At 46.0% G+C, this 12,804-nt stretch overlaps 1 protein-coding gene across 17 annotated transcripts; it reads right to left on the minus strand.

The window, feature by feature from the left end:
• Nucleotides 1-539: 539 nt before the first annotated feature.
• Nucleotides 540-8,804, minus strand: NME6 (NME/NM23 nucleoside diphosphate kinase 6). Of its 17 annotated transcripts, none has more exons than XM_063703754.1 (7): nt 7,928-8,804; nt 7,151-7,208; nt 4,988-5,084; nt 3,289-3,391; nt 2,681-2,720; nt 1,634-1,794; nt 540-1,362 (listed from the first exon to the last, which is right to left on the minus strand). In XM_063703754.1, the coding sequence occupies exons 1-7, from the start codon at nt 8,103-8,105 to the stop codon at nt 1,196-1,198; spliced, it is 804 nt and encodes a 267-aa protein (XP_063559824.1). In that variant the 5' UTR covers nt 8,106-8,804; the 3' UTR covers nt 540-1,195. The 17 variants fall into 17 exon arrangements, 16 of the variants coding, with proteins under 16 accessions (XP_063559824.1, XP_063559826.1, XP_018879657.1 ...); XM_063703756.1 differs by having other exon boundaries at nt 7,871-7,999; XM_019024112.4 differs by having other exon boundaries at nt 6,848-7,208; nt 7,871-7,998.
• Nucleotides 8,805-12,804: the final 4,000 nt, after the last annotated feature.

The raw sequence follows: 12,804 nt of genomic DNA on the forward strand, positions 1-12,804 counted from the left end.
AGGTCACACATACAAAACTGACCCGTATATTCCTGAAAATAAACAGACTGTCTAGTGCCCCAGACCCCTGCTACGGATACCCTATTTGACCTTGAGGCTTAGTTCCAAAGCCAGCTATATCTTTTATAAAAGCTTTTCCACCCTATCTCCTTCACCTCCTCACCCAGCCAAAGGAAACCTTCTTTCCTCTGTTCTCCCACAGGACTTTATACCTCTGTTAGGGCACTTCTCCATCTCTGCCACATGTTATAGCTGGCTGACTACCCAAATTCATAATCAGCAACTTGAGGACCCAATCATGTCTTAACCATCTTTGCATTTTTCAGTATGTCTTGAATAGAGAATTTATGAAAATAAATGTTTGCATAGCTGATAAAGGAGATGAAGAAAAACACACAGAAGGAGAAAACCAAGGGTGTGGGATCAGAAAATCCAAGAGAAGAGAGTGTTTCTGGAGAATGAAGCAATAACTGAATGCTGCTGAGAAGTCAGAATGATGAAGCCTGAAAAGTTTCCCCTAAATGTGGCAGCATAAAGGATTCAGGAGAACACTGACTTTTATTGAGGAAGACAGGTCAAATGTTGTTTGGAGTCACTGCATTTTTTAGCCAAGTCAATTAGACAAGCTTCTTTTTTTTTTTTTTTTTTGAGACAGAATCTCGCTCTGTCGCCCAGGCTGGAGTGCAATGGCACGATCTCGGCTCACTGCACCCTCTGCCTCCTGGGTTCAAGCAATTCTCCTGCCTCAGCCTCTGAGTAGCTGGGATTACAGGCATGCACCACCATGCCTGGCTAATTGTTGTATTTTTAGTAGAGATGGGGTTTCACCATGTTGGTCAGGCTGGTCTCGAACTCCTGACCTTGTGATCCGCCCGCCTCAGCCTCCCAAAGTGCTGGGATTATAGGCATGAGCCACCCCACGCCCGGCCTGGCAAGCTTCTTCTTGAAGAAGGATGAACAGTTCTCAGCAAAGAGGAGTCATCATTCTTCTGAACCACCATAAACATTCCAGAGAAGAGGTAGATAGAAGGCTAGATTCTGGAGGATGTGCTGTGGTGAGCTAGGCCCTCAGGCGGGTGGTGGTGCCCAGCAGAAATGGCACTGTAAGCCCAGGCTTCCCTGGTCCTAGGAGAATGTTTTAGACTAGATGTCTAGGAGAAGTCTGGGCACTGCCACTGGTCTTCATAGACCTGCATCAGGCTGGTCCTAGGCCTCCTGTTCCAGCTACATAGTGGACACCTCCCTCCGGGCTATAGCACACAGGGCCACAGCGCAACTGGGGCTCTTCCTCCTCATACCAGCGCTGTTCACTGAAGTCAGGGAAGAAGGCTGCAATCTCTCTGCTGGCTGAAACCACAGAGTCTGTAAGGGGAGACAAGACAGAGAAGAGGTTCTCACATGGTAGAAGCAAGAGGCAGTCATAATCAGGTTCAGAATCCTGAGCCTCTACTCTGCCTGCCCCTTCAGTCCTGGGGCATGTAAAGAAAGTCCACAGGCCACATCTGCCAACATGGCTACAAAGACCAGAAACACAAATGGAAGAAAGCTCACTGGAGGGACCTGGCTGTCAACTCTACCACACAGCCTGCCCGCTAACCCCAAAATATCCTATGGCTATGGACAGGGGACTCACCCGAACCATGGGTGGTGTTGCGGGTGTCAGTGAGGCCGAAACTCCCACGGATAGAATCTGGGGCCACATGGCGTGCTCGGAACACTCTGGTGGGTCCCATGAGCGTCCTCCAAAGCTGGATGGCATCCTTGTGGGCAAGGATGTAGGCTCGGATTGGCCCGCTGTGAACAAAACAAGCACATGTAAAGAACCTGGCCATCTAGACTAGGAGGGTGTGCTGTGAGCGGGGCCTGAATAAAAACACACTCTACGTTCTGAGAGTTTTCCTGCCTTTCCAGCTGAGTACCAATGCTGCTTCAAGTAGGTGATGCAGGGCCCCTGCTGGTGTACATCAAGCCTACAGAGATCAGCAGGGTGGCTATGCAGCATTCAATGGGACTCTTCTAACCACCACAGGACAGGTGCCTAACAGGTCAGCATCGGCTCAGTGACAGCCCCAAACCCATGTTTCTTCAGATTTGACATTGTTTACAACTTTATTTTTTGAGATGGAGTCTCACTCTGTTGCCCAGGCTAGAGTACAATGGTTCAATCTCGGCTCACTGCATCCTCTGCTTCCTGAATTCAAGTGATTCTCCTGCCTCAGCTTCCCGAGTAGTTGGGATTTCAGGCACCCGCCACCATGCCTGGCTAATTTTTTGTTGTTGTTGTTGTTGTTTTTGAGACAAAGTTTCACTCTTGTTGCCCAGGCTAGAGTGCAGTGCCACGATCTTGGCTCACTTCAACCTCCACCTCCCAGGTTCAAGTGATTCTCCTGCCTCAGCCTCCCGAGTAGCTGGGATTACAGGCACCTGCCACCATGCCGGGCTAATTTTTTGTATTTTTAGTAGAGACGGTGTTTCACCATGTTGGCCAGACTGGTCTCAAACTCCTGACCTCAAGTGATCCACCCATCTCAGCCTCCCAAAGTGCTGGGATTACAGGCATGAGCCACCGTGCCTGGCCTGATTACAACTTTAAAGAATGGCAGTGAAATGAACAAATCCATTTAGGGGCAGGGGAGATTAGCCTCAGTGGATAAAGATGCTGGAACCAAATTAGAAGTACCTGGCCATGAACTCCACCAGCCTCTGATAGAAAAAACGCCCTGCAAAGAGAGAGGACCTTCATCAAGATACCTTCATCCTGGTGCCCAAGGCAACTTTCTGTACTTCTACCTCCTTACCTAGAATAATAAAAATTGTTTCAGAGAAAAGAACAAGGACCTTGGAGTCTGACAAACCTGGGTCTGAATCCAGGGTCTGCCACTTACAACCTGCATAGTTTTGGGTAAATCATTAACCTTCTAAACTTGGCTTCCTAATCTGCGTACGAGGGATATAACAACACCTACTTTTTAGGGTTGTTGGGAAAATTGAATGAAAAAATGAGCATTAGGACAATGTCTGATGGTAAACATTCATTCACTATATGTTAACTACTGAAATTATCAATACATAAAACTAAGTTTCTGGTTGGGACTACAAGGTAGAACCCTCCTTGGGAAAAGATGGATAATCATGAAAAGTGTGTGTTTTAAACCAAGATTTTAGAAAACTGGCTGCAACTGTACACGGTTGGTAGGTCAGAGAGCCTGCCATTGTGTTCCAGGTAAAATCTCTCTTACGGCCTCTTGGGATTGAGGCACCTTCCATTCAGAGGACTACTGATCCTACCTTCATGCTCTCGGTAAAACCTCTGGCAATCTTCCTTTCTCCACAGTAGTTCTCTCATTCGTACAATCAGGAACTTGTTGCTTAGAATCTGCTGATGAACAGCCTGAATAAAGACCATCCCCAAAATAAAAATCAATCAGGAGACTGAAACTGACCAAAAGAAGCCATGAGGACCACTTGTTGCTCAGGACTTGAGGGTTTGTCCCATTGAAGGGTGAGAAGACGAGGTGGGGTGAGGTCAAGACCTTCAGTCACACAGCCAGAGTGTGCGCCTTGGGTGAAAGGGGATAGGATGCGCTGTCTCTGCTCTTCCATACCTATAACCCCTTGAGCTCAAGACCACAGGACCCACCACTCAGACCACCATAAAAGTCTTGTTAGTGGTCCTGCCTTGGGTTTCTCTCACTCCCTCCAAACCATCACACTTGATAGATGAGAAACTCTATAATTTACATGTCACACTCTGGTCAGAAGGTGTTAAGTAGTTCCTGTTATTCAAGGAATGAAGTACAACCACTTTAGCCCAGTGCTCAAGGTTATACTTTCCTTACTCTGTACCAATTCTCTAGTCTCACCATCGCAGGCTGCCTGCGGCCCTCAGACCCATCACATGCATTCCTGCCTCAGCGTCTCCCTTCTGTGCAACACCTGTCCTTCTCCTGGCACTAACCAAAGTTTACCATTCCTTTGAGGCCCAGCTGAGTCCTGCCACTTCCAGGCCCCCATTCCTGACTGCTTGGATCTTCCTCTGCACCATAGTGGGCTTACTTAGCAGTGCTACTCAGTTAGTATTTATCAAACTATGGTACACAGAATGTGAAAATGACCCCGAGCCCCACCAAGATTTCCCACCCTAATCTCCAGGACTGTGAATATGATGCAATATGATTATGTTACATTACATAACAATAGGGATTTTGAGGGAAATTAAGGTTACTAATCAGTTGATTCTGCTGTAATCAAAAGGGAGATTATCCAGGTGGGCCTAATTAATCAATGAGCCCTGTGGGATTAGAATTGTGAAGGCTTCTCAATGCCAGGCATTTTCTCTGGCTAGAGGCTGAAGAAGCCAGAGAGATTCAAAGCATGAGAAGGATTCAATGCACTGCAGCTGTCTTGAAGACAGACTGGGCCATGTGATGAGGGATGTGAGTGGTCTCTAGAAACTGAAAGGAGTTCCTGCCTGAAGGCCAACAGGGAAATGGCAGCCTCAGTCCTACCATCATAAGAAATCAACTCTGCCAACAACCTGAATGAGTCTGGAAGTGAATTCTTCCCCCAGACCCTCCAGATAAGGACCTGGTCAGCCAATACCTTGACTTTGGTCTTGTGAGACCTTAAACAAACAACTCAGCCAAGCCTACTGGACCTCTAAACTACTGAACTGTGAAATAACAAATGAGTGTTGTTTTAAGCTCTCAAGTCTGGAGTAATGTGTTATGTAGCAATAGAAACTAACAAATATACATTGTCTTGATATTTGGTTCTATTATTGCTTTGGGTCCTTTCTTATATTTTAGGTCTGCCTCAAGTCTCCAATGGATTCTTAGTCTCCTTAGGTCAGAGTTCATGGCTTCTAGCTTTGCCTCCACAGCATCCAGCACAAGTCTGTGTTGTCAGTCACCATAAATGGCCCAATGGCACCTGAAGCAGTAGCAATTCCCAGGGCATGCGGTAGAGACTTAGGATTCATTCTTACCTCCAGAATCAGTGGATGGGCGACTGCGTCAGGCTTGATCAGGGCTAGAGTGAGCTGGAGAGCCTGAGGGCTTCGCAAGATTGAGGCCATCTCACTCCTGCCATTAGAGAGCTGTATTAGGAACCCTTCAGGACGGCACTCCCAGCCTTCCCTATGTTGGAGCCACGCAGCCTTGCAAGCCAACGAGTGCTCTCACTCCTGACACTCATAAAGAACCTGACAGTTTCATCTTAAGGCCATATACATTATTTTATTTAATTGCCCATTTGGGCTCATGGGATCAAGGGAGGGGAGTTGTAGAGGGAGCATTCAAGTTCCCCCGTGGAGTATACAATCTAGTGCAACTGTAAGCCTATGAGGGAATTACACATTAAAAGAAACTCAAGTTTAAATACTACCTGTCTCTGCCAATATCCCTTCCTAACTTCCTTTTGTATTTTACAGAAGATTTACAATTTATACTCCTAAACAGCCTATCCACAAGGCCTATTCATAATGATGAATTCATCTCTTAAAATCTTCCATCCCATAGTGCTCTCCTATCAAATCTAGAATTGGAAGATTGATGGACAGCAACTGAGGTGCTACCAGGATACCAAAAAGTCTGCTGGATAAACACCATCTCTATTCTAATATTATGGAGAGATCAGGATCTCCTGTGCCCAAATCAAACCTGTTAATACACTCAGCTGTCCTCAGTGGTAACAATGAGGTCAACACACAACTCCAACATCAGGAACAAGTCATAACCATTTTGCATCTGAAACAGTGCCTGACACAAAGGTGCTTGGTCAATTTTATTTACTAAATAAACCTATATAGTCTTATTTCTATTCATCTTTGTATTCCTAATGTCTAGCATGGTGTAAGAGCTCAATATTGTAGAAATGATATAATGGACATAAAAGCATTTTATAAACTGGACTAAGGGAATTTTGAGGTCTTTTCCAATTGTGAAATCCGAGTTATACGTGAGAAATTTATCACCTCTGCAGGAGTAAAGACTTTGTCTCAAAATCTTATCTCAATATTATCTCTCATTTGGCCATGTGTAGTGGCTCACACCTGTAATATCAGTACTTGAGGCCAGGAGTTTGACCTGGGCAACAAAGCAAGACGCTGACTCTACTACATATGTGTGTATGTGTGTGTGTGTGTATAGATATATAATATATATGTGTGTATATATATAAAATCATTTGTCGACAAATACAGAGAAGGCTTCCATTAACATAGGCAGGGACAGAGTCTAGACAACATTCTCATTTGTCTTATCCTAAAAACTGTCAATCATGTTAAAGGTGGTATTAGAATCTGGCCCAAGCAAAGAAACTGCCATGGTCTCTCCTATTCATGTCCTTTCTACAGCTTTCAACCTGATTTTCCACTCAAACCATAAAGCCACACCCAATCTAACCAGTACAAGATCAGCTAACCCACTCTCCCTAATGCCACAGGCGGTAGGTAACACGTCATTTTCAGCAACTGTCTACAGAGACATCCATGACACCTCCCCTCCCTCACTCTTCATATCCACACGATCACCAACTTCTGGCAATCTTCCCTACCTAATATATCTCAAAACCCATACCATTCTCCCATCCTCAACTGCTACCACCATAACTCTAAGACATCATCATTCCCCTCTGGACATCTTGACAGCCTCCTCTTTGGTCTCCCAGTTTCTGTCCTGCCAACCTCTACAATCTCCACACAGCAGCCAAAGTGAACCACACACGAAAATCTAATCATATGGTTCCCCTCCTTAACCCTTTAAAGGGTACCCTGTTCTTAGAATAAAAACCAAAATCCTTATCATGGCCTCCCAGGCTCTGCATGATCTTGTGGTTCCCCACGTACCTCTCTAGCCTCATCTGGAACCCCACACTCCATAAGTTTCTCTAGCTCCAACCTCATGGGCCTTTCAGTTTTGAAAGACGTTCTGGCTTGACAGCCTTTGTGTGAGTAGTTTTCGCAGTCCTGAATGTGCTTTCTCTGGTTGCCTCCTGCCCACCTTAGTGATGATCTTAGCTCACTTCCCGTTACACTTTCTCACAGCTTCTTGCAAGTTCCCTTCAGTTCCGTCTTCACCACCAGAAGGTGTAAGCAGTACCTAGCACACAGCTGGCTCTTAATAGTATCTGAATGAACCAACGAATGCACCTCATCCAGCCATTCCAAGGCCAGGCTGCTAGGGGTTCTCGTGGCAAGAACACGCGGCCTGTAGGGAGGACATGGTTCCTTTACTAACGCAGCTAAGTTGTGGCTGTCTTGACTCTTGGTTTACAACAAACTGACAAATCGAGAATCCTGTTAGACTTAAAGGTGACTCCATGAGAATTAAAAATTTTAGGCAGGGCGCGGTGTCTCACGCCTGTAATCCCAGCACTTTGAAAGACCGAGGCGGGCGGATCACGAAGTCAGGAGATCAAGACCATCCTGGCCAACATGGTGAAAGCCCGTCTCTACTAAAAATACAAAAAAATTAGCCAGGCGTAACGGCGCGCGCCTATAGTCACAGCTACTAGGGAGGCTGAGGCAGGAGCATTGCTTGAACTCTGGAGGCGGAGGCTGCAGTGAGCCGAGATCGCGCCACTGCACTCCAGCCTGGCGACAGAGCCAGACTCCGTCTCCAAAACAACAAAAAAAGTAAAGCTGTCGGTACACTGCCCCCCCAGCACTCGAGGGGGCCACCACTCGCTTCCTGGAGGGCGGCGGCCCAGCCCTCGTCCACCCACGCGCGGCCGGGACCTGCGCCCCTAACCCTGTGGCCACGCCCTCCAGCCCCCCGGGCTCACGGCCTCAACTCTCGACCCAGCCCCCTACTTCTCTAGGCCTGCAACCGCGCAGCCCTCACCCCTCGTACCCGGGGCCTAAGCCCACCCCAGATTCTGGGTCATTCGGAGCCCCAGTGCAGCGGAAATCCGGCTCCGGGTTCACCTTGTCCTCCGGCACAGGGCCCGGCCACCAGGCGCCACGCTGGATAGCCTGCGGCCCTCGCGGGGTCCTTCAGGCGCTCCCTGGGCAGTCCTGCTCGGGGTCCTCGTCTGGTTGCGCCGCGGCGTGAGGCGAGGTGTGAGTTGCCCTGGAGGGTGGTGGGTTTCCCAGGCACATGCATTTGCCGCGGACGGGACGAGAGGATGAAGCTGTCCTGGGCGCCGGAACTCGCTTGTGGGAACCGCCCCTCGGAAGCCGGCCTGGGCGCCCTCGGAAGCCGGCCTGGGCGCCCTCGGCGGGAGGGAGTGCCGGGCCGGGTGCTGGCGCAGCGCTACGCAGGGTGGCGGAACCCAGAGGACCGGACGGGCTCGTTCAGGGTTGCGGCCCGGCGGGGGCGATTCCCGCCAGCAGAGACACCGATGGGAACCTTGCCCAGTTATTTTCTTTGCCTAGGGTAGTTCCTGGAACATTGTTGATGCCCAGTATTTGTCAAAAGTACGCGGAGGGCAAAGAACTTAAGCGCTCGATCGCGAAGGCACAGGCCCTTCAAAGTCTTTTGAGCTCTGAGCGATACATTAGCATGAAGGATCGTAGCTAATATGGGGGTTGATGAAGGAGGATCCTTGGCTGGAGCCCAGGTGTGCATAGGGCATGAGGAAAGCAAGTCATAACGGCCTTTCACGTGTCATTAGGAATCTGGGCAGCAGGATGTGGTTTGGGTTACTCTGGAGTCTATTGAAGCAGCCCAGGGTGAGGAGATGAGAACTGGGGGTATTCCTGGTGTGTACTGTGATGTATGGAGAGGATGGGGACAGGGAGAATGGATCGGGGGTCAACTGTGGCAGGTGTGACCAGAAACTTGGTGACAGGTTGAATAAAGATGGTTAAAAAAAAAAAATGTGTTTTGGTTTCTTGGTTTTTTTTTTTTTTTTTTTTTTGAGGGAAATCACTGAGAATGAGAAGAGTGAAAATAAACGATAACTGTCATCAATTTAAAGACTTACTTGCACATTTAACTGACTTCAGTGTCTGCCTACACAGGTATTGCCCTCTTGGAAGGTTTGTCCCCAACTCATGGCTTCTCTCTCTGCAGCAATAAGAAGCCACTTCCCAATAGTTTCCTGATACCCAGTCACCTTTGGGAACTTCTGAGGAAAGTTTTTCCAGTCTCTCCGCAGACCCTTGCATCTCTTCTCTTTTTGTTTAGACCCTTGACCACCACCACCTATTCTAACCTTAACTCCTCTGATACTCAGTTCCAATCCTAACCCAAGCCCTAGTCCCTAAATTTATAATCCTTTAATCCTAGACCTGGTCTCTAGATCCTGAGCCCTTGATGCTTATCTTCTAACTTCCTAATCCCAACCTCAAATCCCTAAACCTCAACCCATGAATTCTGACCGCTGATTCTCAAACCCCAGGCCCCCAACCCTGACTCCAAAAATGACTACCCATTACTTCTCCCTACACGGAATCACTGACAGAGGGAGTTGTAGCAACTGAATCTGCAGCAGGCCAAAGGACCCAGTGAGTTAGCCAGCAAACTACTCTAAATACAAGATATGGTGGATAACAGCAAGCCTAAACAAATCTTCCTCAAAGATGAGCAACACAAGTCCCAGTCATTATGACAATACTTCTGTATCTCAACAAAGGGGCTTAAATCAGCAAGTCATCCCAGCCCCTGAAGGAAGAGAACAGTCCTTGTAAGTTGCAAAGCTCTCAGAGGACGTGGGTGGCTCAGTAAAGCCCCTGTTCTAGGACACAGCAAAAGAAACAACACAATAACCACCATGGCCCAGCAGATGAGGGCCACAGCCAGCATCGCCACCCCTGAGTCTGCCTTCCCAGTATGATCATCAGGACTTCAGAAGTCCCAGCAAACCAGTTAAACAGAAGACAAGAACCTTATGTGAAACCAAATTCCAGACAACTGATATAGATGGCATTCCAGAATCTGCAGCATTCCAGCATGCAACAAACTGCAATAAGTGACACAGATCTCTCCCCGACAGACACCTTATGAGAAGCAAGAGGAAAAAAATGCTCCAATAAAATGGAATCCCAGAATCTCTTCACCATCCCACCCTCAAACCCCTCCCCACTGCCAGGATGCTATGGCATAAGAGGCAAAGGACAATTCACAGTAGTAATAAAAAACATTTACTAAACACTTAGAAACAGTACTGACCAGGTGCCTCATTCAATGCTATGCTTATGTGAATTCTGTATGTATACTGTACTTAGATACAATTTTTTAAAAATTGATACTGCTAAAGCCTTGCTTAGATGGAAATTTGTAGCCTAAAATACATATATTAGAAAAGAAGAAAGACTGGAAATTCAGTAAGCCTCCATCTCAACAAGTTAGAAAAAGAGGAACAGAGCCTCAGAAACCTGTGACACATCAAGCATATAATATTGTTATTATTATTTATTATTATTATTTTGAGACAGAGTCTCGCTCTGTTGCCCAGGCTGGAGTGCAATGGCGTGATCTTGGCTCACTGCAACCTCTGCCTCCTGGGTTCAAGCGATTCTCCTGCCTCAGCCTCCCGAGTAGCTGGGATTACAGGCACCTGCCACCACGCCTGGCTGATTTTTGTATTTTCAGTAGAGACGGGGTTTCACCATGCTGGCCAGGCTGGTCTTGAACTCCCGACCTCAGGCGATGGATCGCCCGCCTCGGCCTCCCAAAGTGCTGGGATTACAGGCATGAGCCACTGCGCCTGGCTGTTATTATTTATTATTAACTATTGCTTTATGTGATTGTCTTTTAAATCATATAGGAGAATAAAAGATTTACAAACAAAACCATATATTTATACTGTCTTTAACTGTGTAGTTACCTCTACCAGTTCTCTTTATTTCCCCTTGTGGATTTAAGTGTCCTTTCGCTTCAGCCTAAAGTATTCCCTTTAGTATTTCCTGCAGGGTGGATCTGCTGGAGACAAATTATTTCGGTTTTTATTAGTTTTGTTGGTCGTCTTACTTTCTCCTTCATTTCTTTTTCTTTTCTTTTTTTCTTTCTTTCTTTCTTTTTTTTTTTTTTTGAGATGGAGTTTTGCTCTTGTTTCCCACACTGGAGTGCAATGGTGCAATCTTGGCTCACTGCAACCTCTGCCTCCTAGGTTCAAGCAATTCTCCTGCCTCAGCCTCCCAAGCAGCTGGGATTACAGGCATGCAACACCACACCCAGCTAATTTTGTAATTATATTTAGTAGAGAGGGTTTCACTGTGTTGGCCAGGCTGGTCTTGAACTTCTGACCTCAGATGATCCACCCACCTCAGCCTCCCTAAGTGCTGGGATTACAGGAGTGAGTCACCACTCTCCTTCATTTCTGAAGGATTTTCTTTATGGATATAGAATTCTTGGCTGATATTTTTTTTCTGTTAGCACTTTGAATATGTTATCCTACTGCTTTCTGGCCTCCGTGATTTCTGACGAGAAACTAGATGTTAATCTCACTGAGGATCATTTGTACTTAATGATTTGCTTCTCTTTTGCTGCTTTCAAAATTCTCTCTTGGTCTTTGGCTTTTGACGGAGATTATGATGTGTATAGGTGTGGATTTCTTTGAGTTTGTCCTACTTGGAGTTTGCTGAGTTGCTTGGATGCATATGTTAACATTCTTTGAAAAATTTGAGATATTTTCAGCCATTATTTCTTCAAATATCTTTCTGCCCTTTTCTTTCTTCCTTCTCCTTCCTGGACTACCATTATCTTTATGTTGTTATGCTTGATTATATCCCACAGGCTTCCAGGGCTCTGTTCCTTTTTCTTTCTGCTCCTCACACTGGTTAATGTCAATCTTTCTTCAAGTTCACTTGTTCTTTCTTCTGCCTGTTGAACTTTGCTACTGAGCCTCTCTAGTGAATTTGTCACTTTAGTTATTGTACTTATCACCTCAAGAAAGTTATATTTAAAAAAATAATTTCTTTATGATGTTCTCTACTTGTTCACACATCATTCTTATACTTTATTTCTTTAGACATAGTTTATCTCTTTGAAAAAATATGTATACATGTATGTATGTGTATTTTTTTAATAAGGACTCGCTGTCACCCAGGCTAGAATGCAGTGGCACAATCATAGCTCATTGTAGCCTAAACCTCCTGGGCTCAAGCAATCCTCCCACCTCAGCTTCCCAAGTAGCTAGGACTACAGGCACGTGCCAGCATGCCTGATAATTTTCAATTTTTTTGTAGAGATAGGACAACTATGTTGTCCAGGCTGGTCTTGAACTCCTGGCCTCAAGTGATCCTTTCACCTCAGGCCCCCAAAGTGTTGGGATTATAGCCATGAGTCACCTGCCTGGGCTGATTTAAAGTCTTTGTCTAGTAAGTCCAACATTGGAGCTTTCTTGGCAACAATTCCTATTGACTGATCTTTTTTTCTTGTGTATGGGCCAGACTTTCTTGTTTCTTTGTATGTGTCATAATATTTCATTGAAAATTGGATGTTTTAAACAACATAATGTGGCAACTTTGGAAATCAGATTCTGCCCTTCCCCCAGGTTTGTTGTTGCTATTCATTTGTGTAGTGATTTTTATCAATTAATTTTTTAAAGTATGTATTCTTGGTAGTGTGTAACCATTGAAGACTCTGTTCCATTAGTTTAGTGGTCATCTAATGATTGGACATAGTGTTTTTAAATACTTGGAACCAATAAGTCTTTCTGCCTTTGCTGAGGTATTCTATATGTATTGAGCCATGCCTTCAATGGTCAGGCAGGCAGTTTACAACTCTGCTTTAGACTTCATTTCTTGCTATTTAGAGCATTAAAGTCAGCCAAGGTGAGCACATAGGGCCTTCTAAAGATTCTCCTGGACATATTACAGACCTGCTCATGCTCTTGGTCTTCTAGATTCCTAGAAAT

This window comes from Gorilla gorilla, chromosome 2 (genome assembly GCF_029281585.2).
Source record: "Gorilla gorilla gorilla isolate KB3781 chromosome 2, NHGRI_mGorGor1-v2.1_pri, whole genome shotgun sequence".
Classification (NCBI taxonomy): domain Eukaryota; kingdom Metazoa; phylum Chordata; class Mammalia; order Primates; family Hominidae; genus Gorilla; species Gorilla gorilla.

Excerpts from the sequence above, each read along its gene's own strand:
- NME6 (XM_063703754.1), bottom strand. The coding sequence starts at position 8,105 with ATGCATGTGCCTGGGAAACCCACCACCCTCCAGGGCAACTCACACCTC. Across the intron at positions 3,392-4,987 it reads CCCATCCACTGATTCTGGAG|GCTGTTCATCAGCAGATTCT; the intron begins GTAAGAATGAAT and ends GTCTTTATTCAG. Across the intron at positions 1,795-2,680 it reads CTGGTGGAGTTCATGGCCAG|CGGGCCAATCCGAGCCTACA; the intron begins GTACTTCTAATT and ends TTTTGTTCACAG.